At 40.8% G+C, this 27015-nt stretch overlaps 2 protein-coding genes across 3 annotated transcripts in view; one reads left to right on the top strand and one right to left on the bottom strand.

Annotated features, from left to right (window-relative positions):
* Window positions 1–625: 625 nt before the first annotated feature.
* mkks (MKKS centrosomal shuttling protein) lies at window positions 626–15751 on the bottom strand. Its single transcript, XM_064921934.1, has 7 exons — window positions 15700–15751; window positions 14668–15505; window positions 13206–13410; window positions 12816–13003; window positions 8828–8938; window positions 4466–5178; window positions 626–2190 (listed from the first exon to the last, which is right to left on the bottom strand). Exons 2-7 carry the CDS (start codon window positions 15469–15471, stop codon window positions 2031–2033), a joined length of 2181 nt encoding a protein of 726 aa, XP_064778006.1. The 5' UTR covers window positions 15472–15505; window positions 15700–15751; the 3' UTR covers window positions 626–2030.
* A 453-nt stretch (window positions 15752–16204) lies between these two features.
* Window positions 16205–27015, top strand: part of slx4ip (SLX4 interacting protein) — a 176440-nt gene continuing 165629 nt past the window's right edge. Inside the window, exons 1-2 of one of the 2 annotated variants that reach the window (XM_064924488.1) lie at window positions 16205–16349; window positions 16708–16755. In XM_064924488.1, the coding sequence (XP_064780560.1) occupies window positions 16729–16755 (27 nt within the window). In that variant the 5' untranslated portion in view covers window positions 16205–16349; window positions 16708–16728. Of the gene's footprint in view, window positions 16501–16707; window positions 16756–27015 lie in introns of both variants that reach the window. The other variant, XM_064924487.1, reaches the window with a different exon arrangement.

The following is a 27015-nucleotide window of genomic DNA, read 5'->3' as shown; positions in this document are numbered from 1 at the left end:
TAAAAGCCAAGCCCACTCAAAATCTGAAAAGTCAATCTGCTTCCACCTTGAACAGAATTGAAACATCACGTCTGTGCGAACGACCACTCCACTTTGTGGGGAATATGTCCACTAAACACGAATCTAAACGGCCATACCTGGAAACAGTCCTGGAGGACTGCTTAACTTGTCATGTGCTAATTGATTCGGGTTCGACAATATCACTCATCTCTCAAACATTGTTTGAGGATCTCAAAAGGGCTTTGAAGCCCTTGATTTACCTAGATATCTACATATAGACAGTAGAGATTTACCTAGATATCTACATAGACAGTAGAGATTCACCTAGATATCTACATATAGACAGTAGAGATCGACCTAGATATCTTCATATAGACAGTAGAGATCTACCTAGATATCTATATAGACAGTAGAGATTTACCTAGATATCTACATATAGACAGTAGAGATCTACCTAGATATCTACATATAGACAGTAGAGATCGACCTAGATATCTACATATAGACAGTAGAGATCTACCTAGATATCTACATATAGACAGTAGAGATCGACCTAGATATCTACATATAGACAGTAGAGATCTACCTAGATATCTACATATAGACAGTAGAGATCTACCTAGATATCTATATATAGACAGTAGAGATCGACCTAGATATCTATATATAGACAGTAGAGATCGACCTAGATATCTACATATAAACAGTAGCACAAAGCCCTCACCTGCAAGGAGATTAACCTAGAGAACGGCTGGTCCTGGGGCTCTGTTCACAAACACAAATAGACCCCACAGAGCCCCAGGACAGCAACACAATTAGACCCAACCAAATCATGAGAAAAACAAAAAAAGAATTACTTGACACACTGGAAAGAATTTTCAAAAAACTGAGCAAACTAGAATGCTATTTGGCCCTACACAGAGAGTACTCAGTGTCAGAATACCTGACCACTGTGACTGACCTAAAATTAAAATCTTTGACTATGTACAGACTCAGTGAGCCTTACTATTTAGAAAGGCCACCGAAGGCAGACCTGGCTTTCAAGAGAAGACAAGTTATGTGCTCACCGCCCACAAAATGAGGTGGAAACTGAGCTGCACTTCCTAACCTCCTGCCAAATGTACGACCATATTAGAGACACATATTTCCCTCAAAATTACACAAACCCGCAAAGAATTCGAACACATATAATTTTTGACAAACTCCTGTATCTGTTAGGCAAAATATCCCAGTAACGCCATCACAGTAGCAAGATGTGTGACCTGCTGCCACAAGAAAAGGTCAATCAGTGGGTCAGAAACAACACTCTAATAAAACCTACATATCTCTGCCTATTCATTCCCACCCCCGTCATTCGTACAGTCTACTATTTGCACATTGTCAACGACACCTAGCTTATGTAACATTTTAAATGTTACACTAGATTTTTTTTATAACCGCTAGTAATATCATGTTTTAAACGTTGTTATTCTCTTGAAAGTGTTGTGTTTACTGTTAAAAGCTGATTGAAATAAACTGTAAACAAAACGATGACAATGTAAACACATTCCATGCTAATAAAGCCCCTTTGACTTGAATTGAGAGGTTGGTGTCAGTTGACATCTTGGATGAGAGGTTGGTGTCAGTTGACATCTTGGATGAGATGTTGGTGTCAGTTGACATCTTGGATGAGAGGTTGGTGTCAGTTGACATCTTGGATGAGAGGTTGGTGTCAGTTGACATCTTGGATGAGATGTTGGTGTCAGTTGACATCTTGGATGAGAGGTTGGTGTCAGTTGACATCTTGAATTGAGATGTTGGTGTCAGTTGAGATGTTGGTGTCAGTTGACATCTTGGATGAGAGGTTGGTGTCAGTTGACATCTTGGATGAGAGGTTGGTGTCAGTTGACATCTTGGATGAGATGTTGGTGTCAGTTGACATCTTGGATGAGATGTTGGTGTCAGTTGACATCTTGGATGAGATGTTGGTGTCAGTTGACATCTTGGATGAGAGGTTGGTGTCAGTTGACATCTTGGATGAGAGGTTGGTGTCAATTGACATCTTGGATGACGTATCTAATGTCCAGTACCAGATTAGCCATTTCCACGGCAACCTGCAGAGCATTGAGTTTGGCTGTGAAGGAGTCCAGCACCCTGAGCTGAGGGGGAGTGTCCTTACCCACAACCAGGGGGGCGGGACGTGAAGGGTACCTGGTGAACGTAAAGCTTGTTTATTCAGAGGACATACACACATCCTCTTCTGCATACAATAAAATACAACAACATACATCACATACAACAACACACATCACATACAGCAACAACAACACACATCACATACAACAACACACATCACATACAACAACATACATCACATTCAACAACACACATCACATACAGCAACAACAACACACATCACATACAACAACAACACACATCACATACATCACATACAACAACATACATCACATACAACAACAACATACATCACATACAACAACAACACACATCAAATACAACAACAACAACACACATCACATACAACAACAACACACATCACATACAACAACAACATACAACAACACACATCACATACAACAACAACAACATACAACAACAACACACATCACATACAACAACAACACACATCACATACAACAACAACATACAACAACAACACACATCACATACAACAACAACACACATCACATACAACAACAACATACAACAACAACACACATCACATACAACAACAACACACATCACATACAACAACAACACACATCACATACAACAACACACATCACATACAACAACAACATACAACAACACATCACATACAACAACAACATACAACAACACACATCACATACAACAACAACACACATCACATACAACAACAACATACATCACATACAACAACAACACACATCACATACAACAACAACACACATCACATACAACAACAACACACATCACATACAACAACAGCACACATCACATACAACAACAACACACATCACATACAACAACAACACACATCACATACAACACACATCACATACAACAACAACAACATACATCACATACAACAACAACACACATCAAATACAACAACAACAACACACATCACATACAACAACAACATACAACAACAACATACAACACATACAACAACAACACACATCACATACAACAACAACATACAACAACAACACACATCACATACAACAACAACATACAACAACACACATCACATACAACAACAACAACATACAACAACAACACACATCACATACAACAACAACACATATCACATACAACAACAACATACAACAACAACACACATCACATACAACAACAACACACATCACATACAACAACAACATACAACAACAACACACATCACATACAACAACAACACACATCACATACAACAACAACACACATCACATACAACAACAACACACATCACATACAACAACAACACACATCACATACAACAACAACATACAACAACACATCACATACAACAACAACATACAACAACACACATCACATACAACAACAACACACATCACATACAACAACAACATACATCACATACAACAACAACACACATCACATACAACAACAACACACATCACATACAACAACAACACACATCACATACAACAACAACACACATCACATACAACACACATCACATACAACAACAACAACATACATCACATACAACAACAACATACATCACATACAACAACAACATACATCACATACAACAACAACACACATCACATACAACAACAACATACAACAACAACACACATCACATACAACAACAACATACAACAACAACACACATCACATACAACAACAACATACAACAACACACATCACATACAACAACAACAACATACATCACATACAACAACAACACACATCACATACAACAACAACATACAACAACAACACACATCACATACAACAACAACACACATCACATACAACAACAACATACATCACATACAACAACACACATAACATACAACAACAACATACAACAACAACATACAACAACAACACACATCACATACAACAACAACATACAACAACACATCACATACAACAACAACATACAACAACATACATCACATACAACAACAACATACAGCACATACAACAACACACGTCACATACAACAACAACATACCTCACATACAACAACAACATACATACAACAACAACATACATCACATACAACAACAACAACAACATACATCAACAACACACATCACATACAACAACAACACACATCACATACAACAACACACGTCACATACAACAACATACAACAACACACATCACATACAACAACAACAACACACATCAACACACATCACATACAACAACAACACACATCACATACAACATACATCACATACAACGCCCAACATCAACGTATTCATGGATCTATGGTGGGTACCTGGTGTTGAGGGGGGTCCACACCAGCCCAGGCCTGGCGCTCCTCACCACCAGGCCACAGCCACAGGTGGCTGGAACCTCATATCCATCACCCCGCTGGAGTGCCTCTCCCTGGGGCACAGTACCCGAATGAACAGCCTCTCCCTGGGGCACAGTACCCGAATGAACAGCCTCTCCCTGGGGCACAGTACCCGAATGAACAGCCTCTCCCTGGGGCACAGTACCCGAATGAACAGCCTCTCCCTGGGGCACAGTACCCGAATGAACAGCCTCTCCCTGGGGCACAGTACCCGAATGAACAGCCTCTCCCTGGGGCACAGTACCCGAATGAACAGCCTCTCCCTGGGGCACAGTACCCGAATGAACAGCCTCTCCCTGGGGCACAGTACCCGAATGAACAGCCTCTCCCTGGGGCACAGTACCCGAATGAACAGCCTCTCCCTGGGGCACAGTACCCGAATGAACAGCCTCTCCCTGGAGCACAGTACCCGAATGAACAGCCTCTCCCTGGGGCACAGTACCCGAATGAACAGCCTCTCCCTGGGGCACAGACCAGTGGTGGGCGTAGCTGAGGTCTACGAGGCCGGTTTCTCCGTCGTGCACCAGGGCCACGGCCACAGCCTCCAGGGAGGAGCAGAACCCGTTCAGTCCCAGTAGGTACTGAGACTGGGAGACTCCCAGGGATAACGCTGCCCTCGCTGCTTCAGTACTGCCCTGTGACGGGATTAGATAACATTAGATTTCAATCATTTCAAATCAGCAAATATAATATAACTATATACGCCATTTACCAGACTTAAATGGTTCGTGAATGTATTTTTCAGTGGGTAGCCACAGCGGGATTCGAACCCTTGACATTGCAAGCTCCATGCTCTACAAATTGAGCCACATATGAGTATATCTGAACGTAAAGCTTGTTTATTCAGAGGACATACATCCCAACATACATCATACAACATGCAACATACATCACAACATACATCATACAACACAACATACAACACAACATACATCACAACATACATCATACAACATAAAACAACATACATCACAACATACATCATACAACACAACATACATCACAACATACATCATACAACATACAACAACATACAACAACATACATCACAACATACAACATACAACAACATACATCACAACATACATCATACAACATACAACAACATACATCACATACAACAACAACACTGAGTATATCTGAACGTAAAGCTTGTTTATTCAGAGGACATACATCACAACATGCATCATACAACATACAACAACATACATCACATACAACAACATACAACAACATACATCACATACAACAACATACAACAACATACATCACATACAACATACATCACATACAACATGCAACAACATACATCACATACAACAACAACAACAACATACATCACATACAACAACAACAACATACATCACATACAACAACAACATACATCACAACATACAACATACAACAACATACATCACAACATACAACAACACTGAGTATATCTGGACCACATGAAATCAGTCACAAAAATGAGTATTTGTGGTTCAGTGTTATTGAGCTGTATGGGGGGGGGGTGTACTAAGCTATACGGAATTGTTTTAAGAAGGTCATACCATGGATCAATTAGCCAGTTGATTTTAAATTTTTAAAACCCCTTGAAGTATCACACAATTTATTTATTTTTTTACAATTATTTGATGAAAAATTGTGTATTTGGCCTTACTGCTATTAGCCCATATAAACACATTGAATAACAGATAGTTCCCCCCCAACAAAAAACATGTAAAGGAAGTTTGTTCTTTAGTGTCTATCCTGAGAAATATAAGAAAGATTAGAAACATTTATTTTCTAAAAACCTGTTTTTCTTTGTCATTAAGAGTCATTATGGGGTATTGAGTCATTGTCATTATGGGCTATTGTGTCATTACGGGGTATTGAGTCATTACGGGGTATTGAGTCATTATGGGGTATTGAGTCATTATGGGGTATTGAGTCATTGTCATTATGGGCTATTGTGCCATTATGGGGTATTGAGTCATTACGGGGTATTGAGTCATTACGGGGTATTGAGTCATTATGGGGTATTGAGTCATTACGGGGTATTGAGTCATTATGGGGTATTGAGTCATTACGGGGTATTGAGTCATTACGGGGTATTGAGTCATTATGGGGTATTGTGTCATTATGGGGTATTGTGTCATTATGGGGTATTGTGTCATTATGGGGTATTGTGTCATTATGGGGTAGTGTGTCATTATGGGGTAGTGTGTCATTATGGGGTAGTGTGTCATTATGGGGTAGTGTGTCATTATGGGGTATTGAGTCATTATGTCATTATGGGGTATAGTGTCATTATGGGGTAGTGTGTCATTATGGGGTATTGAGTCATTATGTCATTATGGGGTATTGAGTCATTATGGGGTATTGTGTCATTATGGGGCATTGTGTCATTATGGGGTATTGTGTCATTATGGGGTAGTGTGTCATTATGGGGTAGTGTGTCATTATGGGGTAGTGTGTCATTATGGGGTAGTGTGTCATTATGGGGTATTGTGTCATTATGGGGTATAGTGTCATTATGGGGTATAGTGTCATTATGGGGTAGTGTGTCATTATGGGGCATAGTGTCATTATGGGGTAGTGTGTCATTATGGGGTTTTGAGTCATTATGTCATTATGGGGTATAGTGTCATTATTGGGTAGTGTGTCATTATGGGGTATTGAGTCATTATGTCATTATGGGGTATTGAGTCATTATGGGGTATTGTGTCATTATGGGGCATTGTGTCATTATGGGGTATTGAGTCATTATGGGGCATTGTGTCATTATGGGGTATTGAGTCATTATGGGGCATTGTGTCATTATGGGGTATTGAGTCATTATGGGGTATTGAGTCATTATGGGGTAGTGTGTCATTATGGGGTATTGAGTCATTATGGGGTAGTGTGTCATTATGGGGTAGTGTGTCATTATGGGGTAGTGTGTCATTATGGGGTATAGTGTCATTATGGGGTATTGAACATTATGGGGTATTGAGTCATTACGGGGTATTGAGTCATTATGGGGTATTCCTCTTGTCCAATTAGCTGCCTTCTAAATTAATATCTAAGGGCCATTTTCCGTTAGGATCTGTGAGAATATCTCAGGGGATTTTATATCATTCTAAATGAATTCATAATAATCGCATTGTTAAAAAGTAACTATATTCTGGGGATTTCGTTTTCATTTAACCCAGAGTAAGTGAGAGAAAGGAAATGCTTGAACATGGGGTGAGACATTCTTTCTAATTTGTAAATGAAGCCAGTTTGTTATGTAGAATAATTTATTGCTGGAGGAACCTAAATTCAAATCAAATTACATTTATTTGTCACATACACATAGTTAGCAGATGTTAATGGTCACATACACATAGTTAGCAGATGTTAATGGTCACATACACATAGTTAGCAGATGTTAATGCGAGTGTAGCGAAATGCTTGTGCTTCTAGTTCCGACAATGCAGAAATAACCAACGAGTAATCTAACTAACAATTCCTAAACTAATATCTTATACACAGTGTAAGGGGATTAAGAATATGTACATAAAGATATATGAATGAGTGATGGTACAGAACGGCATTGGCAAGATACAGTAGATGGTATCGAGTACAGTATATACAGTCCAATTTGCTTACCGCCCCAACAGGTCATTGAATCTTTTTAAATGATATATACTGTAGGCCTACCATAGATTAAATGAGTATTGGTTACACTACAATTTAGGGTGTGGAAATGTTATGCCCCTTAGATATTAATTTGGAATCCTCCAATCCTCTTATACTGTCATGTTGAACAGCACAATATTTTCCATTCCATCTTTTCCATTTTTATTTTTATCTTTATTTAACTCGGCAAGTCAGTTAAGAACAAATTCTTATTTTCAATGACGGCCTACCAGGGAACAGTGGGCTAACGGCCTTGTTCAGGGGCAGAACGACAGATTTGTACCTTATCAGCTTGGGGGTTTGAACTTGCAACCTTCCGGTTACTAGTCCAACACTCTGACCAATAATAGAAACACCATGATATTAATCTAATTAATTAAGACACATTTCTTAAAATCAATCCCATATACTATGTTAATGCAAAAAAGGTTTTACATTTTTTAATAACGCCAATATGGAAAACGATCAAATGCTCCTCCGAGATGCCCTCTGGTGGTCAAAACTAGCACTAACTTGCATTAACGTAACACATGGCTGACAATTAGAAAACGTGCCACAAATTAGATAACGTGCCACAGCAGCCTCGCGACGTGTGCCGCGGTACGACTCGACTTTTAAAGGAGCAACCACTGTACAGACCTTGTTCCTGATGTAGGCTGCCATGTGTGTCTCAGTGCATCCTCCTCCCAGCAGAGCTACTGGGTCTCTCAGGGTCAGCCTCAACACATGCTCTGCCCTCTGACACGCAGCCTGGAGCATCACAACCACAGAGACGCAGAATAACAACAGACCGAGAAAAACATTTAGCAACATTCTAACATTAACTAAACAATGAGAGGACCTAGATTACACTTCTAAGACAGGCTTGGATTACATTCAGAGTATAGGTAGACTGTTATTGCTTGACTGTTATTATTTGACTATTTGAGCATATGTAAAGGGTATCAGTGTTCCTACCTACAGCTCATTGAGCATATGTAAAGGGTATCAGGGTGTCGACCTACAGTTCATTGAGCATATGTAAAGGGTATCAGTGTGTCGACCTACAGCTCATTGAGCATATGTAAAGGGTATCAGTGTGTCGACCTACAGCTCATTGAGCATATGTAAAGGGTGTCTACCTACAGTTCATTGAGCATATGTAAAGGGTATCAGTGTGTCTACCTACAGCTCATTGAGCATATGTAAAGGGTGTCTACCTACAGTTCATTGAGCATATGTAAAGGGTATCAGGGTGTCGACCTACAGTTCATTGAGCATATGTAAAGGGTATCAGGGTGTCGACCTACAGTTCATTGAGCATATGTAAAGGGTGTCTACCTACAGCTCATTGAGCATATGTAAAGGGTATCAGTGTGTCTACCTACAGCTCATTGAGCATATGTAAAGGGTGTCTACCTACAGCTCATTGAGCATATGTAAAGGGTATCAGGGTGTCTACCTACAGTTCATTGAGCATATGTAAAGGGTATCAGGGTGTCGACCTACAGTTCATTGAGCATATGTAAAGGGTATCAGTGTGTCGACCTACAGTTCATTGAGCATATGTAAAGGGTATCAGGGTGTCGACCTACAGTTCATTGAGCATATGTAAAGGGTATCAGTGTGTCTACCTACAGCTCATTGAGCATATGTAAAGGGTATCAGTGTGTCGACCTACAGTTCATTGAGCATATGTAAAGGGTATCAGTGTGTCTACCTACAGCTCATTGAGCATATGTAAAGGGTATCAGTGTGTCTACCTACAGCTCATTGAGCATATGTAAAGGGTGTCTACCTACAGTTCATTGAGCATATGTAAAGGGTATCAGGGTGTCTACCTACAGCTCATTGAGCATATGTAAAGGGTATCAGGGTGTCTACCTACAGTTCATTGAGCATATGTAAAGGGTATCAGTGTGTCTACCTACAGCTCATTGAGCATATGTAAAGGGTGTCTACCTACAGTTCATTGAGCATATGTAAAGGGTATCAGTGTGTCTACCTACAGCTCATTGAGCATATGTAAAGGGTATCAGGGTGTCTACCTACAGTTCATTGAGCATATGTAAAGGGTATCAGGGTGTCTACCTACAGCTCATTGAGCATATGTAAAGGGTATCAGGGTGTCTACCTACAGTTCATTGAGCATATGTAAAGGGTATCAGTGTGTCGACCTACAGTTCATTGAGCATATGTAAAGGGTATCAGTGTGTCTACCTACAGCTCATTGAGCATATGTAAAGGGTATCAGTGTGTCGACCTACAGTTCATTGAGCATATGTAAAGGGTATCAGTGTGTCTACCTACAGTTCATTGAGCATATGTAAAGGGTATCAGGGTGTCTACCTACAGCTCATTGAGCATATGTAAAGGGTATCAGGGTGTCGACCTACAGTTCATTGAGCATATGTAAAGGGTATCAGGGTGTCGACCTACAGTTCATTGAGCATATGTAAAGGGTATCAGTGTGTCGACCTACAGTTCATTGAGCATATGTAAAGGGTATCAGTGTGTCTACATACAGTTCATTGAGCATATGTAAAGGGTATCAGGGTGTCGACCTACAGTTCATTGAGCATATGTAAAGGGTGTCTACCTACAGCTCATTGAGCATATGTAAAGGGTATCAGTGTGTCTACCTACAGTTCATTGAGCATATGTAAAGGGTATCAGTGTGTGTCTACCTACAGCTCATTGAGCATATGTAAAGGGTATCAGTGTGTCTACCTACAGTTCATTGAGCATATGTAAAGGGTATCAGGGTGTGTCTACCTACAGCTCATTGAGCATATGTAAAGGGTGTCAGTGTGTCTACCTACAGCTCATTGAGCATATGTAAAGGGTATCAGTGTGTCTACCTACAGCTCATTGAGCATATGTAAAGGGTGTCTACCTACAGTTCATTGAGCATATGTAAAGGGTGTCAGTGTGTCTACCTACAGCTCATTGAGCATATGTAAAGGGTATCAGTGTGTCTACCTACAGTTCATTGAGCATATGTAAAGGGTGTCTACCTACAGCTCATTGAGCATATGTAAAGGGTATCAGGGTGTGTCTACCTACAGCTCATTGAGCATATGTAAAGGGTATCAGTGTGTCTACCTACAGCTCATTGAGCATATGTAAAGGGTATCAGGGTGTGTCTACCTACAGTTCATTGAGCATATGTAAAGGGTGTCTACCTACAGTTCATTGAGCATATGTAAAGGGTATCAGTGTGTGTCTACCTACAGTTCATTGAGCATATGTAAAGGGTATCAGTGTGTGTCTACCTACAGCTCATTGAGCATATGTAAAGGGTATCAGTGTGTCTACCTACAGCTCATTGAGCATATGTAAAGGGTATCAGTGTGTGTCTACCTACAGTTCATTGAGCATATGTAAAGGGTATCAGTGTGTGTCTACCTACAGCTCATTGAGCATATGTAAAGGGTATCAGTGTGTCGACCTACAGCTCATTGAGCATATGTAAAGGGTATCAGGGTGTCGACCTACAGTTCATTGAGCATATGTAAAGGGTGTCAGTGTGTCTACCTACAGTTCATTGAGCATATGTAAAGGGTATCAGGGTGTCTACCTACAGCTCATTGAGCATATGTAAAGGGTGTCTACCTACAGTTCATTGAGCATATGTAAAGGGTATCAGGGTGTCTACCTACAGTTCATTGAGCATATGTAAAGGGTATCAGTGTGTGTCTACCTACAGCTCATTGAGCATATGTAAAGGGTGTCTACCTACAGTTCATTGAGCATATGTAAAGGGTATCAGTGTGTGTCTACCTACAGCTCATTGAGCATATGTAAAGGGTATCAGTGTGTCGACATACAGTTCATTGAGCATATGTAAAGGGTGTCTACCTACAGTTCATTGAGCATATGTAAAGGGTATCAGTGTGTCTACCTACAGTTCATTGAGCATATGTAAAGGGTGTCTACCTACAGCTCATTGAGCATATGTAAAGGGTATCAGGGTGTCTACCTACAGTTCATTGAGCATATGTAAAGGGTATCAGTGTGTCTACCTACAGCTCATTGAGCATATGTAAAGGGTATCAGGGTGTCTACCTACAGTTCATTGAGCATATGTAAAGGGTATCAGGGTGTCGACCTACAGTTCATTGAGCATATGTAAAGGGTATCAGGGTGTCGACCTACAGTTCATTGAGCATATGTAAAGGGTATCAGGGTGTCGACCTACAGTTCATTGAGCATATGTAAAGGGTATCAGGGTGTCGACATACAGTTCATTGAGTATATGTAAAGGGTATCAGTGTGTCTACCTACAGTTCATTGAGTATATGTAAAGGGTATCAGTGTGTCGACCTACAGTTCATTGAGCATATGTAAAGGGTATCAGGGTGTCGACCTACAGTTCATTGAGCATATGTAAAGGGTATCAGGGTGTCGACCTACAGTTCATTGAGCATATGTAAAGGGTATCAGGGTGTCGACCTACAGTTCATTGAGCATATGTAAAGGGTGCTAACTTAGCGTTGCCTTCCTGAACAAGCCTCTGAATGGGCTTAAACCAGGGTCAGCACGCCTCCAAATCTATCACACCAACATTGGCAACATTTCAAGCTAGCGGTGGAGTGAGCTTACTTCCCGTTCTTATCTCTGTCACACAATAGGCTGTCTCGTCTACCTTCAGTTCGTTGAGCATGGTGTCGTTCCTGTGGCAGAGGACCATAGTGCAGACAGCTGGTGCTGGTTCCCGAGGTGGAAGGAGATGCAACATCTTTCTGGATCCAACGGTCCTGACACAGCAGCCTTCCACCTGGCCATAGGCCTCAGGAGGTATAGGGGTCTGGTACAATGCCACTGCTTGAGCACCTGGAACAGTGGGACAGGTGAAAACCAGTGCTTTCTCGAATCTAGTAGGATTTATATTTATATAGAAAACCCATGTATTATAACAAAATAGAAACTAGGCCCCTAAATGTATTTTATTCTCAGCACTAATCTACCTACTACAAAATACTAATATATCTATGCTGGGTAAAGCATTACTGATAACTACAGTATATTACATTACCTGTCATTTGAACAATGGGCTGGATGAGTGCAATGCCGAGTCTCTCTACAACCAAGACCCCATGCCTCCGGAGGTAATGCTGCAGTACAGGGTGTATTACTCTCTGACACATAAACACCTCCACCTGGTCTGTAACTGCCTGCTCTCCCAGCTTCAGTAACTCATCCAGGATGAGGTCTTCTGGGTCAGGGGCTCCTCTGTGCACCTTTTGAAGATCACGAGTTTAATAATAACACCCACATGGCAGTTATAGACTTTGAAATACGTGGATATTACATTGTCAGACAAAGAAAACATTGTTTAAAATGCGTAATTGAATAAAAACCTTGATGATATTGTATTTATTTGACCTTTATTTAACCTTTATTTAACAAGTCTGTTAAGAACAAATTCTTATTTTCAATGACGGCCCGAGGAACAGTGGGTTAACTGCCTTGTTCAGGGGCAGAACAACAGATTTGTACCTTGTCAGCTCGGGGATTTGAACTTGCAACCTTTCGGTTACTAGCCCAATGCTCTAACCACTAGGCTACCTGCCGTCCTCTACACTCTAACCACTAGACTACCTGCCTGCCCTACACTCTAACCACTAGTCTACCTGCCGCCTCTACACTCTAACCACTAGGCTACCTGCCGCCTCTACACTCTAACCACTAGGCTACCTGCCGCCCCTACACTCTAACCACTAGGCTACCTGCCGCCCCTACGCTCTAACCACTAGGCTACCTGCCGCCCCTACGCTCTAACCACTAGGCTACCCTGCCGCCTCTACGCTCTAACCACTAGGCTACCTGTCGCCTCTACACTCTAACCACTAGGCTACCTGCCGCCCTTACACTCTAACCACTAGGCTACCTGCCGCCCCTACACTCGAACCACTAGGCTACCTGCCGCCCCTACGCTCTAACCACTAGGCTACCTGCCGCCCCTACACTCTAACCACTAGGCTACCTGCCGCCTCTACACTCTAACCACTAGGCTACCTGCCGCCTCTACACTCTAACCACTAGGCTACCTGCCGCCTCTACACTCTAACCACTAGGCTACCTGCCACCTCTACACTCTAACCACTAGGCTACCTGCCGCCTCTACGCTTTAACCACTAGGCTACCTGCCTCCCTCCTCTAACCACTAGGCTACCTGCTGCCTCTACGTCTAACCACTAGGCTACCTGCCACCTCTACACTCTAACCACTAGGCTACCTGCCGCCTCTACACTCTAACCACTAGGTTACCTGCCGCCTCTACGCTCTAACCACTAGGCTACCTGCCTCCCTCCTCTAACCACTAGGTTACCTGTCGCCTCTACACTCTAACCACTAGGCTACCTGCCGTCCCTACACTCTAACCACTAGGCTACCTGCGGCCTCTATGCTCTAACCACTAGGCTACCCTGCCGTACATTTATGTTTGAGGTTACTAAAATATTGCATTTAGTGGCAAAAGTAAGGTATACCATTACCTCCAGGGACCCCTCTCCGAACTCAGATAGATCCCCTGAGAGAGACACCGTGAACAGGGCTAGTCGGAAGGGACCAGGCCCCCGTCTGGTTTTCTCCGAGTCTGTGGGGTGAAGCTGCATGTCTGGGACATTCACCAGCAGACCTGGAAACACTGCAGAATCTAGCACAAACTGTCCCTCGATGGAGACAGTCACAGTCCTACCAAGACGGACTCTGTCTGGGGAGCCTGGGGTGTCACCACAGGGGACAGTCAGTAGAAAGGCATGGACAGCCAACGTGCTGATATGCTGTTGTTCACCCTCGGTCAACACACAGGCAGGTTTGCTAGAGATGACACTCCTGGCTAGTGTCACCAAGCTCTGGCAGCTGTTGAAATCGACATTCACTTTACAGCCACAGTCCTCCTGGTTGAGGAAACTGGTGCAAACCTCCAATAGTTGTTTGTTGATTTTGATCGCAACACTTGGTCTCAAGCCTGACTTCTGAACATGGTCAATGAGGGAAAAACAGAGGATGCCAGTGTACAGACCACAGTCACTGAACCGGGACAGGTGGTTTAGGATGGAGGCAGTTATAAGTTTGAGTAACGGCTCCGATGAGGAAACAGCTTGAAGTAGGGATGTAGAGGTGGAGGTGGTCAGGACGTGTCCACCAACGTTGTTATGGACTTGCTTCAGTCTACCATTGGGTCCGAAACAAGAGGTGAGGATCTGCCTCATCAGTGTCATCTTCCGACAGACTTCACTCATGCTCAGTGGGCTGTCTGTACAGACAGATGACGCTTTCTTGGTAACTCGAGACATAGTTACTTATTCTTTCATGCACAAATCATTGGAGCTGAAGACACAAGACGAGAAGCCCTCCAAATTAATTGTTGTATGGCTAGCCAGTGTTAGCTACATAATATCATATCACACATTCCCTGATAAATTCGGGTGTGATTTTTACTCGATTACAAATGTTTAGTACACCCTTTGATATTGCTAAATATACTCATGGACTTTTTCTGTCTTTAAACACACTTAACTCACATTTTAGAGCTGCGAAACAGCAACTGTATATGATTGTTCTGTGGTCGAAAATCTGACAACAGTTAATTTTAGGCATATTGAAAAATACCTGATTACAATATATTATATTACGTTGATTAAATCCGATTACCCCAAAAATGATTGTACCTATACACGGTGAAATAAGTTTTATAATAGTATATTAATGATTATATTCGTTGTCTATGGTGAAATTTGTATTTTTTCGTGGAGGTTATTGGATGAGAAACAAAGGCTTCTGTTGGCCAGCTAAACCGTTTCTATGACGACCCCGCTACGGGGTCCTTCAAGTCACGTGATACATTTTCAAAAACAGTCGGCGGAAAATCGTCGTCCCTAGTTACCACAGCCACAAAGCCATAATTAGGTCTCAAACCCGTCTATTTCTATAATTACTATTTTTAAATCTGATTTTAAAACTAAACCTAACCTGAAACTTAAGTACAATGCTAACCGTAACCTTTGTTTCAATTAATGTTTTACGATAAAGCCCCATTTTTACTTTGTGGCTGTGGTAACTAGTGGAAAATAAGTTGTTATGCAGCTATGAAATAAACGTAGCAAGTTACCGTTCCAGCTCGTCCTGAAGTCAGATGATTGAATAACATTCGGTTTCTTGCTTGTTAGCCACGGTAAATACAACAAACACGGCTTACAAGCTACCTAGTTTAGCTGCTTAGCTTGTACATCGTGTTCTTGTTCAACAATAAACGATTTGTACCTAACGTGAAGCAACAATACTCACTGCCCCCGAAACGCAACAGTAACATCTACAGTAATCTGGTAAAATAAATATTTCAATTACTATCCGTTTTTCCATAGCCATATATCTAATGTATGCTAGCTATTGTGACTCAAGCAAAAAGCCACAGTTAAGTTACTTTGTGGTTCTCCATCAGGTTACATAAATCATTGTCATGTTTATGAAAGGATATGGTGTGGGGCAAATGTAAAGAACATTAACGTTCCATGTTTGTTTCCTGGTCGTAGTTACTACTAGACTCAACAAGAATGGCTCCTCACAAGGTTGTTGTCAAGGTAAGTGGAAAGACACCTTTAAAACAAGTGGACGAACGTTGTTTTATTCATCTGACTGTTATTGCTCTGTCTTCGGGTAACTGGTAAGCAAGTTTATTCTGTAATGTTTGACGCATTCGATGATTGGATATGATGGTCCTTGTCATCCGGGATCCTTGGGACATCCCTACTCCATTGAAGTTGACATTTTAAAATGGTTAAAGACATGCTCCAGAACTGTGGCAACTACTAAGCATAAGCAATGGCGGTCTGTGCCGTTAAAGATTAGGGAGGACCATTAATTATTTAATGAGCATGGTCTTATTTCTATTACAGCATGTTGGATGACTGTCATTCATATTCCATTCACCCACTTCAATGTAACATCGATAGGTTTAGGCTACTACGTGATACTTGAATTTGCCCTATACACATCATGAGGTTCATACAAACTTGCCTATGAATGAAAGTTTATAATGTAGGTGGAGAGGTCGAGAGACAAGTTGGAGTAATCAAGGTGGCAGACATTGACACGTTCAATACCACCTTGCGCACTCTTGTCTGCATCGAGCTGATCTGGGGTGTAATCATTAGTCCAAACAGATGCAAAAACATTACTTTTTGCAACCAAAACAAGAGTTTCTATTGGACAAATTCAGGTAGGTCCTGCCCCATTTTATTGCACTGGCTTCTGTTTAGGAAACGTTTTTCAACAGAATTGGCAGAATGAATACACCCCTGATCACCTGAATACACACTTCACTTTTAATAGCGGCCACATACAGCCTCATCACTTGCTCAATGATTCCTTCTCACATCTACGCGCTCTCCTCCTCTCACCTTTCCCTTCGCTTGTGGACTAAGGTGAACAACAAATCAAGTAAAATTGTCTTTGTCACATGTTTCATAAACAGCCGATGTAGACTAACAGTGAAAAATATTTTCTACAAAATAAATACCAAACACAAGGTGAATAAGGAATAGAAATAACGAGTTGAATGGTTATGGATATATACAGGGACTACTGATAGTTATGGTTATATACAGGGAGTACTGATAGTTATGGTTATATACAGGGAGTACTGATAGTTATGGTTATATACAGGGAGTACTGATAGTTATGGTTATATACAGGGAGTACTGATAGTTATGGTTATATACAGGGACTACTGATAGTTATGGTTATATACAGGGACTACTGATAGTTATGGTTATATACAGGGAGTACTGATAGTTATGGATATATACAGGGAGTACTGATAGTTATGGATATATACAGGGAGTACTGATAGTTATGGTTATATACAGGGAGTACTGATAGTTATGGTTATATACAGGGAGTACTGATAGTTATGGTTATATACAGGGAGTACTGATAGTTATGGTTATATACAGGGAGTACTGATAGTTATGGTTATATACAGGGAGTACTGATAGTTATGGTTATATACAGGGAGTACTGATAGTTATGGTTATATACAGGGAGTACTGATAGTTATGGTTATATACAGGGAGTACTGATAGTTATGGATATATACAGGGAGTACTGATAGTTATGGATATATACAGTAGGTACTGATAGTTATGGTTATATACAGGGAGTACTGATAGTTATGGATATATACAGGGAGTACTGATAGTTATGGTTATATACAGGAGGTACTGATAGTTATGGTTATATACAGGGAGTACTGATAGTTATGGATATATACAGGGAGTACTGATAGTTATGGATATATACAGGGAGTACTGATAGTTATGGTTATATACAGGGAGTACTGATAGTTATGGTTATATACAGGGAGTACTGATAGTTATGGTTATATACAGGGAGTACTGATAGTTATGGTTATATACAGGGATTACTGATAGTTATGGATATATACAGGGACTACTGATAGTTATGGTTATATACAGGGAGTACTGATAGTTATGGTTATATACAGGGAGTACTGATAGTTATGGTTATATACAGGGAGTACTGATAGTTATGGATATATACAGGGAGTACTGATAGTTATGGATATATACAGGGAGTACTGATAGTTATGGTTATATACAGGGAGTACTGATAGTTATGGTTATATACAGGGAGTACTGATAGTTATGGTTATATACAGGGAGTACTGATAGTTATGGTTATATACAGAGAGTACTGATAGTTATGGTTATATACAGGGAGTACTGATAGTTATGGATATATACAGGGAGTACTGATAGTTATGGTTATATACAGGGACTACTGATAGTTATGGTTATATACAGGGACTACTGATAGTTATGGTTATATACAGGGAGTACTGATAGTTATGGTTATATACAGGGAGTACTGATAGTTATGGTTATATACAGGGAGTACTGATAGTTATGGTTATATACAGGGAGTACTGATAGTTATGGTTATATACAGGGATTACTGATAGTTATGGTTATATACAGGGAGTACTGATAGTTATGGTTATATACAGGGAGTACTGATAGTTATGGTTATATACAGGGAGTACTGATAGTTATGGTTATATACAGGGAGTACTGATAGTTATGGATATATACAGGGAGTACTGATAGTTATGGATATATACAGTAGGTACTGATAGTTATGGTTATATACAGAGAGTACTGATAGTTATGGTTATATACAGGGAGTACTGATAGTTATGGTTATATACAGGGAGTACTGATAGTTATGGATATATACAGTAGGTACTGATAGTTATGGTTATATACAGAGAGTACTGATAGTTATGGTTATATACAGGGAGTACTGATAGTTATGGTTATATACAGAGAGTACTGATAGTTATGGTTATATACAGGGAGTACTGATAGTTATGGATATATACAGGGACTACTGATAGTTATGGTTATATACAGGGACTACTGATAGTTATGGTTATATACAGGAGGTACTGATAGTTATGGTTATATACAGGGAGTACTGAGTCGATGTGAAGGGGTATGATGTAGATATTTACATATAGGTCAAGGTAACGTGACTAGACAACAGGATAGATAATAGACTGTAGTACTGAGTCGTGTGAAGGGGTATGATGTAGATATTTACATATAGGTCAAGGTAACGTGACTAGACAACAGGATAGATAATAGACTGTAGCAGCGTATGATCAAAGAACTTTGTGAGTTAGTGCAAAAACATGTGTCAATGGAGATCGTCCTGGTAGCCATTTGGTCAACTATTTAGCCGTCTTATGGCTTGGGGGTAGAAGCTGTTCAGGGTTGGTGCATTGGTACCGCTTGCTGTGCGGTTGCAGAGAGAACAGACTGTGGCGGGAGTCTTTAACACATTGTTTGGCCCTTCCTTTGACACCGCCTGGTATAGAAGTCCTGGATGGTAGAGAGCTCGCCCCCGGTGATGTACTGGGCCTTCCTTTGACACCGCCTGGTATAGAAGTCCTGGATGGTAGAGAGCTCGCCCCCGGTGATGTACTGGGCCTTCCTTTGACACCGCCTGGTATAGAAGTCCTGGATGGTAGAGAGCTCGCCCCCGGTGATGTACTGGGCCGTACACACGACCCTCTGTAGCACCTTGCGGTCGGATGTCAAGCAGTTGCCATACCAAGCAGTGATGCAGCCAGTCAAGATGCTCTCGATGGTGCAGCTGTATAACTTTTTGTGGATCTTGAGGGCCCATGCCAAATCTGCTCAGCTTCCTGAGGGGGAAGAGGCGTGGTGTTGCCTTCTTTACGACTGTTGGTGTTTGGACCATGATACATTCTTCGTGATGTGGACAGCGAGGAACTTGAAGCTCCCACGGGCGGGCCCCGGTGGGAATAAATGAATAAAGACAAAAGCTTACCTTGACTTGGAAGAGTTGCATTGTTCAATAGCCTAAGCCAGCTAGCTAGAGTAAATAGCATTTCTCTCTGTCGGGTTGTTGAGTAGGCTAAATTAGCTGCATTAGCTAAGTATGTGAACGGTAAGCTATTTATTATGGCCATTGAAATGCTAGCTATTCAAATTAGATCCAACAAGAACATCAAGAAGTTTGAAATCCAGGTGATTAAAAACTAATGTGTCAATGTATGTTGATGACTCTAGTCTCATTGAACATCTTGGTCACTTTTCTAGCCTCTGTACTAAAACCTATTTATAACAAATATAGCGTATTATGTATTGGATCGTTAAAAGCATAGTGTTTACACCACCTTGTAGTTTACCAATAAAATGGGTGGTTGGTGAAATAGACATAATCGGTATTCACATCTCCAAAAATATAAATGAACTTACCACAATTTAAATGAGAAAGTTAGCAAAAATAGATACGATTCTGCAACCATGGAGAGGAAAAATCACATTGATTAACTACTATTATACTATTATTTTTATTTCTACTTTGCACATTCTTCTACTTCAAATCTACCATTCCAGTGTTTTACTTGCTATATTGTATTTACTTTGCCACCATGGCCTTTTTTTTGCCTTTACCTCCCTTATCTCACCTCACTTGCTCACATTGTATATAGACTTGTTTATACTGTATTATTGACTGTATGTTTGTACTACAGTCTATTATCTATCCTGTGTAACTCTGTGTCGTTGTGTGTGTCGAACTAGCCTAATAATGGTGTTCTCAACTAGCCTACCTGGTTAAATAAAGGTGTTCTCAACTAGCCTACCTGGTTAAATAAAGGTGTTCTCAACTAGCCTACCTGGTTAAATAAAGGTGTTCTCAACTTGCCTACCTGGTTAAATAAAGGTGTTCTCAACTAGCCTCCCTGGTTAAATAAAGGTGTTCTCAACTAGCCTACCTGGTTAAATAAAGGTGTTCTCAACTAACCTACCTGGTTAAATAAAGGTGTTCTCAACTAGCCTCCCTGGTTAAATAAAGGTGAAATAAAAACTAAAATCAAATAAAAACTCTTGGGTCCTTTCACAGTTTACTTAATATGTGCTGCCTCCTCCACGACTTGTTTTTTGAAATCATATGAGCAAAACAATATTTCGTTTTTTTTTTAACGCTAAACCAGACAAAATTAAAGGTGCCTGTTGATATAGTGATTATTTGGGCGGCTAAAATGATGAAATATTAAAGCTTTAAACCTCTCACTAAAAGCTTCACTCATATACAGTGCCTTGCAAAAGTATTCGGCCCCCTTAAACTTTGCGACCTTTTGCCACATTTCAGGCTTCAAACATAAAGATATAAAACTGTATTTTTTTGTGAAGAATCAACAACAAGTGGGACACAATCATGAAGTGGAATGACATTTATTAGATATTTCAAACTTTTTTAACAAATCAAAAACTGAAAAATTGGGCGTGCAAAATTATTCAGCCCCTTTACTTTCAGTGCAGCAAACTCTCTCCAGAAGTTCAGTGAGGATCTCTGAATGATCCAATGTTGACCTAAATGACTAATGATGATAAATGCAATCCACCTGTGTGTAATCAAGTCTCCGTATAAATGCACCTGCACTGTGATAGTCTCAGAGGTCCGTTAAAAGCGCAGAGAGCATCATGAAGAACAAGGAACACACCAGGCAGGTCCGAGATACTGTTGTGAAGAAGTTTAAAGCCAGATTTGGATACAAAAAGATTTCCCAAGCTTAAAACATCCCAAGGAGCACTGTGCAAGCGATAATATTGAAATGGAAGGAGTATCAGACCACTGCAAATCTACCAAGACCTGGCCGTCCCTCTAAACATTCAGCTCATACAAGGAGAAGACTGATCAGAGATGCAGCCAAGAGGCCCATGATCACTCTGGATGAACTGCAGAGATCTACAGCTGAGGTGGGAGACTCTGTCCATAGGACAACAATCAGTCGTATATTGCACAAATCTGGCCTTTATGGAAGAGTGGCAAGAAGAAAGCCATTTCTTAAAGATATCCATAAAAAGTGTTGTTTAAAGTTTGCCACAAGCCACCTGGGAGACACACCAAACATGAGGAAGAAGGTGCTCTGGTCAGATGAAACCAAAATTGAACTTTTTGGCAACAATGCAAAACGTAATGTTTGGCGTAAAAGCAACACAGCTCATCACCCTGAACACACCATCCCCATTGTCAAACATGGTGGTGGCAGCATCATGGTTTGGGCCTGCTTTTCTTCAGCAGGGACAGGGAAGATGGTTAAAATTGATGGGAAGATGGATGGAGCCAAATACAGGACCATTCTGGAAGAAAACCTGATGGAGTCTGCAAAAGACCTGAGACTGGGACGGAGATTTGTCTTCCAACAAGACAATGATCCAAAACATAAAGCAAAATCTACAATGGAATGGTTCAAAAATAAACATATCCAGGTGTTAGAATGTCCAAGTCCAGACCTGAATCCAATCGAGAATCTGTGGAAAGAACTGAAAATTGCTGTTCACAAATGCTCTCCATCCAACCTCACTGAGCTCGAGCTGTTTTGCAAGGAGGAATGGGAAAAAAATTCAGTCTCTCGATGTGCAAAACTGATAGAGACATACCCCAAGCGACTTACAGCTGTAATCGCAGCAAAAGATGGCGCTACAAAGTATTAACTTAAGGGGCTGAATAATTTTGCACGCCCAATTTTTCAGTTTTTGATTTGTTAAAAAAGTTTGAAATATCCAATAAATGTCGTTCCACTTCATGATTGTGTCCCACTTGTTGTTGATTCTTCACAAAAAAATACAGTTTTATATCTTTATGTTTGAAGCCTGAAATGTGGCAAAAGGTCGCAAAGTTCAATGGGGCCGAATACTTTCGCAAGGCACTGTAGCTCTGTAACAGTTTGGCTAAAATGATGAAATATTAAAGCTTTAAACCTCTCACTAAAAGCTTCACTCATATATAAATTATACTTAAACCCAAAATGGTTCTCCAGTAGACTATTAATAGGCTCATCCTTTGTTCAAAGCCTTTTTATACAGATTACATCTTCTCATTTCCGACGAATTAAAAATGGAATTTTGTTTAAAGTATCGCCCTTTCTTAAAACAAGCCGAACAAAACTGGTTACAATTTCAGTTTGATCCTCCAGAAAAGAGAGAACAAATGTTGTTGTTAAGCTCAAATACTTTTTATTTAATTTTACCTTTATTTAACCAGGCAAGTCAGTTAAGAACAAATTCTTATTTTCAATGACGGCCTAGGAACAGTGGGTTAACTGCCTGTTCAGGGGCAGAACAACAGATTTTGTACCTTGTCAGCTCGGGGGTTTGAACTTCCAACCTTTCGGTTACTAGTCCAATGCTCTAACCACTAGGCTACACTGCCGCCCCCAGTTATCTGATCCTTTGATTGGATGGACAAGATGTTCTGTTCGTACTGCAAGAGCTCTGATAGGACGTCGTTGGGAAGTCATGATAATTGCTGTTTAAATCTGTGGAAGGGGGTGAGAACCATGAGCCTCCTTGGTTTTGTGTTGGAAGAGGACAGAAACAGGCTGGTGTCCTGCTACACCATGGTGCTCCCCTAGAGGGTGCTGTTGAGGCTACTGTAGACCTTCATTACAAAATCATGTTTTTAATCAGTTATTTGGTTCTCTCTCTCTGTGTGTGTGTGTGTGTGTGTGTGTGTGTATTTATATTACGCAACAATTTCAACAATTTTACTGAGTTACAGTTCATTTAAAGGAAATCAGCCAATTGTAATACATTCATTAGGCTCTAATCTATTGATTTCACATGACTGGGCAGGGATGCAGCCATGGGTGGGCCTGTTTTTCCCCACAAAGGGGCTTTATTATAGAAATACTCCTCTGTTTCTTCAGCTGTCCTGGTGGCTGGTCTCAGACCATCCCGCAGATGAAGAAACCGATTGTGGAGGTCCTGGGCTGGTGTTGCACGTGGACTGCGGTTGTGAAGCCACTTGTGGACATACTGCCAAATTCTCTAAAATTACATTGGAGGCGGCTTATGGTAGAGAGATTAACATTAAATTATCTGGAAACGGCTCTGGTGGAAAACCCTGCAGTCTAGATGCCAATTGCAGGTTTCCTCAATACTTGAGACATCTGTGGTGTTGTGTTGTGTGACAAAACTGCACATTTTAGAGTGGCCTTTTATTGTCCCCAGCACAAGGTGCACCTGTGTAATGATCATGCTGTTTATTCATCTTGATATGCCACACCCGTCAGGCTAATGGATTATCTTTGCAAGGGAGAAATGCTCACTAACAGGGATGTAAACACATTTGTGCACAACATTTTAGAGAAACAACATTTTGTCCGTATGGAAAATGAAATGTTAATTTCTCTACCATAAACCGAGGCCAACATCGTTTTTATAGAACTTGGCAGTATGTCCAACTGGCCTCACAACCTCAGACTGCTCAGTTTTTAGTCAACAGCTTTCGACAACTTCGAGACTCCATGTGCCAACTCAATATTAGGAAGATGTAATTAATGTTTTGTTCACTGTGTTCTTAAAGATAGTAATCGTCATTTAGACTACCACTAGAGGGAGCTGTTGTTGTACATTTGAGAAGTCTTGCCTCACGTCCACAGGGTCGTCTCTGCAGCCATAAATTAGTTGATTTCATAAGTCCAGTGTGTAAGCAATGTGATCTTGTTCAATTCAATTCTAGGGACTCGTCTCTCAATTTACATAATTTGAGAGACCAACTGCGATTCCAATGACTCAAGTGAACACAATAGCAAACCCTTGGCTGGTGGTCTCGTGCTGTTCAGTGCCTTGTTTTTAAAGTGTCTGTCCACTTGAAGCTTTGTCAAATGTCTGCTGGGTTTCTGTACAGCACTTTGAGATATCAGCTGATGTACGCAGGGCTATAATAAATACATTTGATTTGATTCCTTGTCCATAGTCGAGGCTGTGTTTCTTCCCAGCTAACATTGGAATTGTTTTAAGAAGGTCATACCAAGGATCATTTAGCCAGTTGAGTGAGAATTGTAGGACCCCTGTGGGTAGAAAAAATATATACTTAAAATAAATAAATAAATGAACCGTTGAATTAGGCCTTACTGCTATTAGCCCATAGATAATGCATTTAATAATATATTAATTCATGGAAAAACATATAGTCAAAATATAAATCAAAATGAAGTTTGTTGTGAAGTTTCTGTCCTATATCTGAGAGAAAGATCAGTATATTTCAAGTTTTTTTTAAACCACTTTTGTTCTGTTCACTTTTTTCCAAACTGGGTTGTATTCATTACGCCGATTTCGTACAACATTTCTTAAATGGAAGCAAGCTGAACAAAACAGGGAGGGACCTACCTGAATTAGTCAAATAGAAATTCAAATTTCTGATTGGATTAATGATTACACTCTTGGTACCGGGTTATCTTCAGATGAGTCTTGTGGGGATCTCCAAGCAACCAACATGTTCGTGAGACTCTCATCTTTCCATGTTTCTGGTCATGTGACTTTGTAAACCAAACCGTTCGGACTTTACAGAAGTCCTCGTGACAACTGATTTTCTAGATGCCTCCTGGTCTGACAAATACTGCTGTAGCTCTGCCACCTTCCACAGTAGGCGGACAGGGTGTATTGAGAAGCAGATATCTCTAGTTTAAACTGACTCTCTCTGGGGTTTTACGGCATTACCTGTATATTGTATGGCTTTACATTTCTTAGGGTATTTATGCTGGTTTAACCAGTGCAAGGCTGAGCCTGAGGAATCTCCTGAACTCGCCCTGGCCATCCTCTCATCATGGTTTCCAGGAGTAATGCACACCAGATGCGTGTGTTTTAAGTGCAGAGCAGGAAAAGCCCACTGGTCTCCTTCTTTTTGTCAATGTCTCATTTATTAAAAGTTTTAGGTTCAGGAACAAATGGACGTCTGCACGGGTCTCTCACGTCCTCCCTGTTGCCCTGTTGACTAGCCGAGGCATTCACCCTCTTTCTGTTTAACATGAATGGCTTCATACGCACAGTTCAGAAAGGCCCCATCACTCTCACCAGTTCATGTAGAATACTCTCTCTCTGGGAGGTTGAATAAATATTCCTTCCTAGTGGGTAGAGACTGTAACACCATACTACTACTGTTACTCTGTTAGGGGGTAGAGACTGTAACACCAGAATACTGTTACTCTACCAGGGGGTAGAGACTGTAACACCATACTACTGATACTCTGTCAGGGGGTAGAGACTGTAACACCATACTACTGTTACTCTACCAGGGGGTAGAGACTGTAACACCATACTACTGTTACTCTGTCAGGGGGTAGAGACTGTAACACCATACTACTACTGTTACTCTGTCAGGGGGTAGAGAATGTAACACCATACTACTGTTACTCTGTCAGGGGGTAGAGAATGTAACACCATACTACTGTTACTCTGTCAGGGGGTAGAGACTGTAACACCATACTACTACTGTTACTC

This window comes from Oncorhynchus masou, chromosome 18 (assembly GCF_036934945.1).
Source record: "Oncorhynchus masou masou isolate Uvic2021 chromosome 18, UVic_Omas_1.1, whole genome shotgun sequence".
Taxonomy (NCBI): domain Eukaryota; kingdom Metazoa; phylum Chordata; class Actinopteri; order Salmoniformes; family Salmonidae; genus Oncorhynchus; species Oncorhynchus masou.
The sequence above is the reverse complement of the archived record's forward strand: the minus strand, read 5'-3'. Positions and strand labels throughout refer to the sequence as shown.

Coding starts and splice junctions, on each gene's coding strand:
- mkks (XM_064921934.1), bottom strand. CDS start 15,471: ATGTCTCGAGTTACCAAGAAAGCGTCATCTGTCTGTACAGACAGCCCA. Junction 5,179..8,827: donor CAGCCTACATCAGGAACAAG/GTCTGTACAGTG, acceptor ATCCCGTCACAG/GGCAGTACTGAAGCAGCGAG. Junction 2,191..4,465: donor TGGACCCCCCTCAACACCAG/GTACCCACCATA, acceptor TACGTTCACCAG/GTACCCTTCACGTCCCGCCC.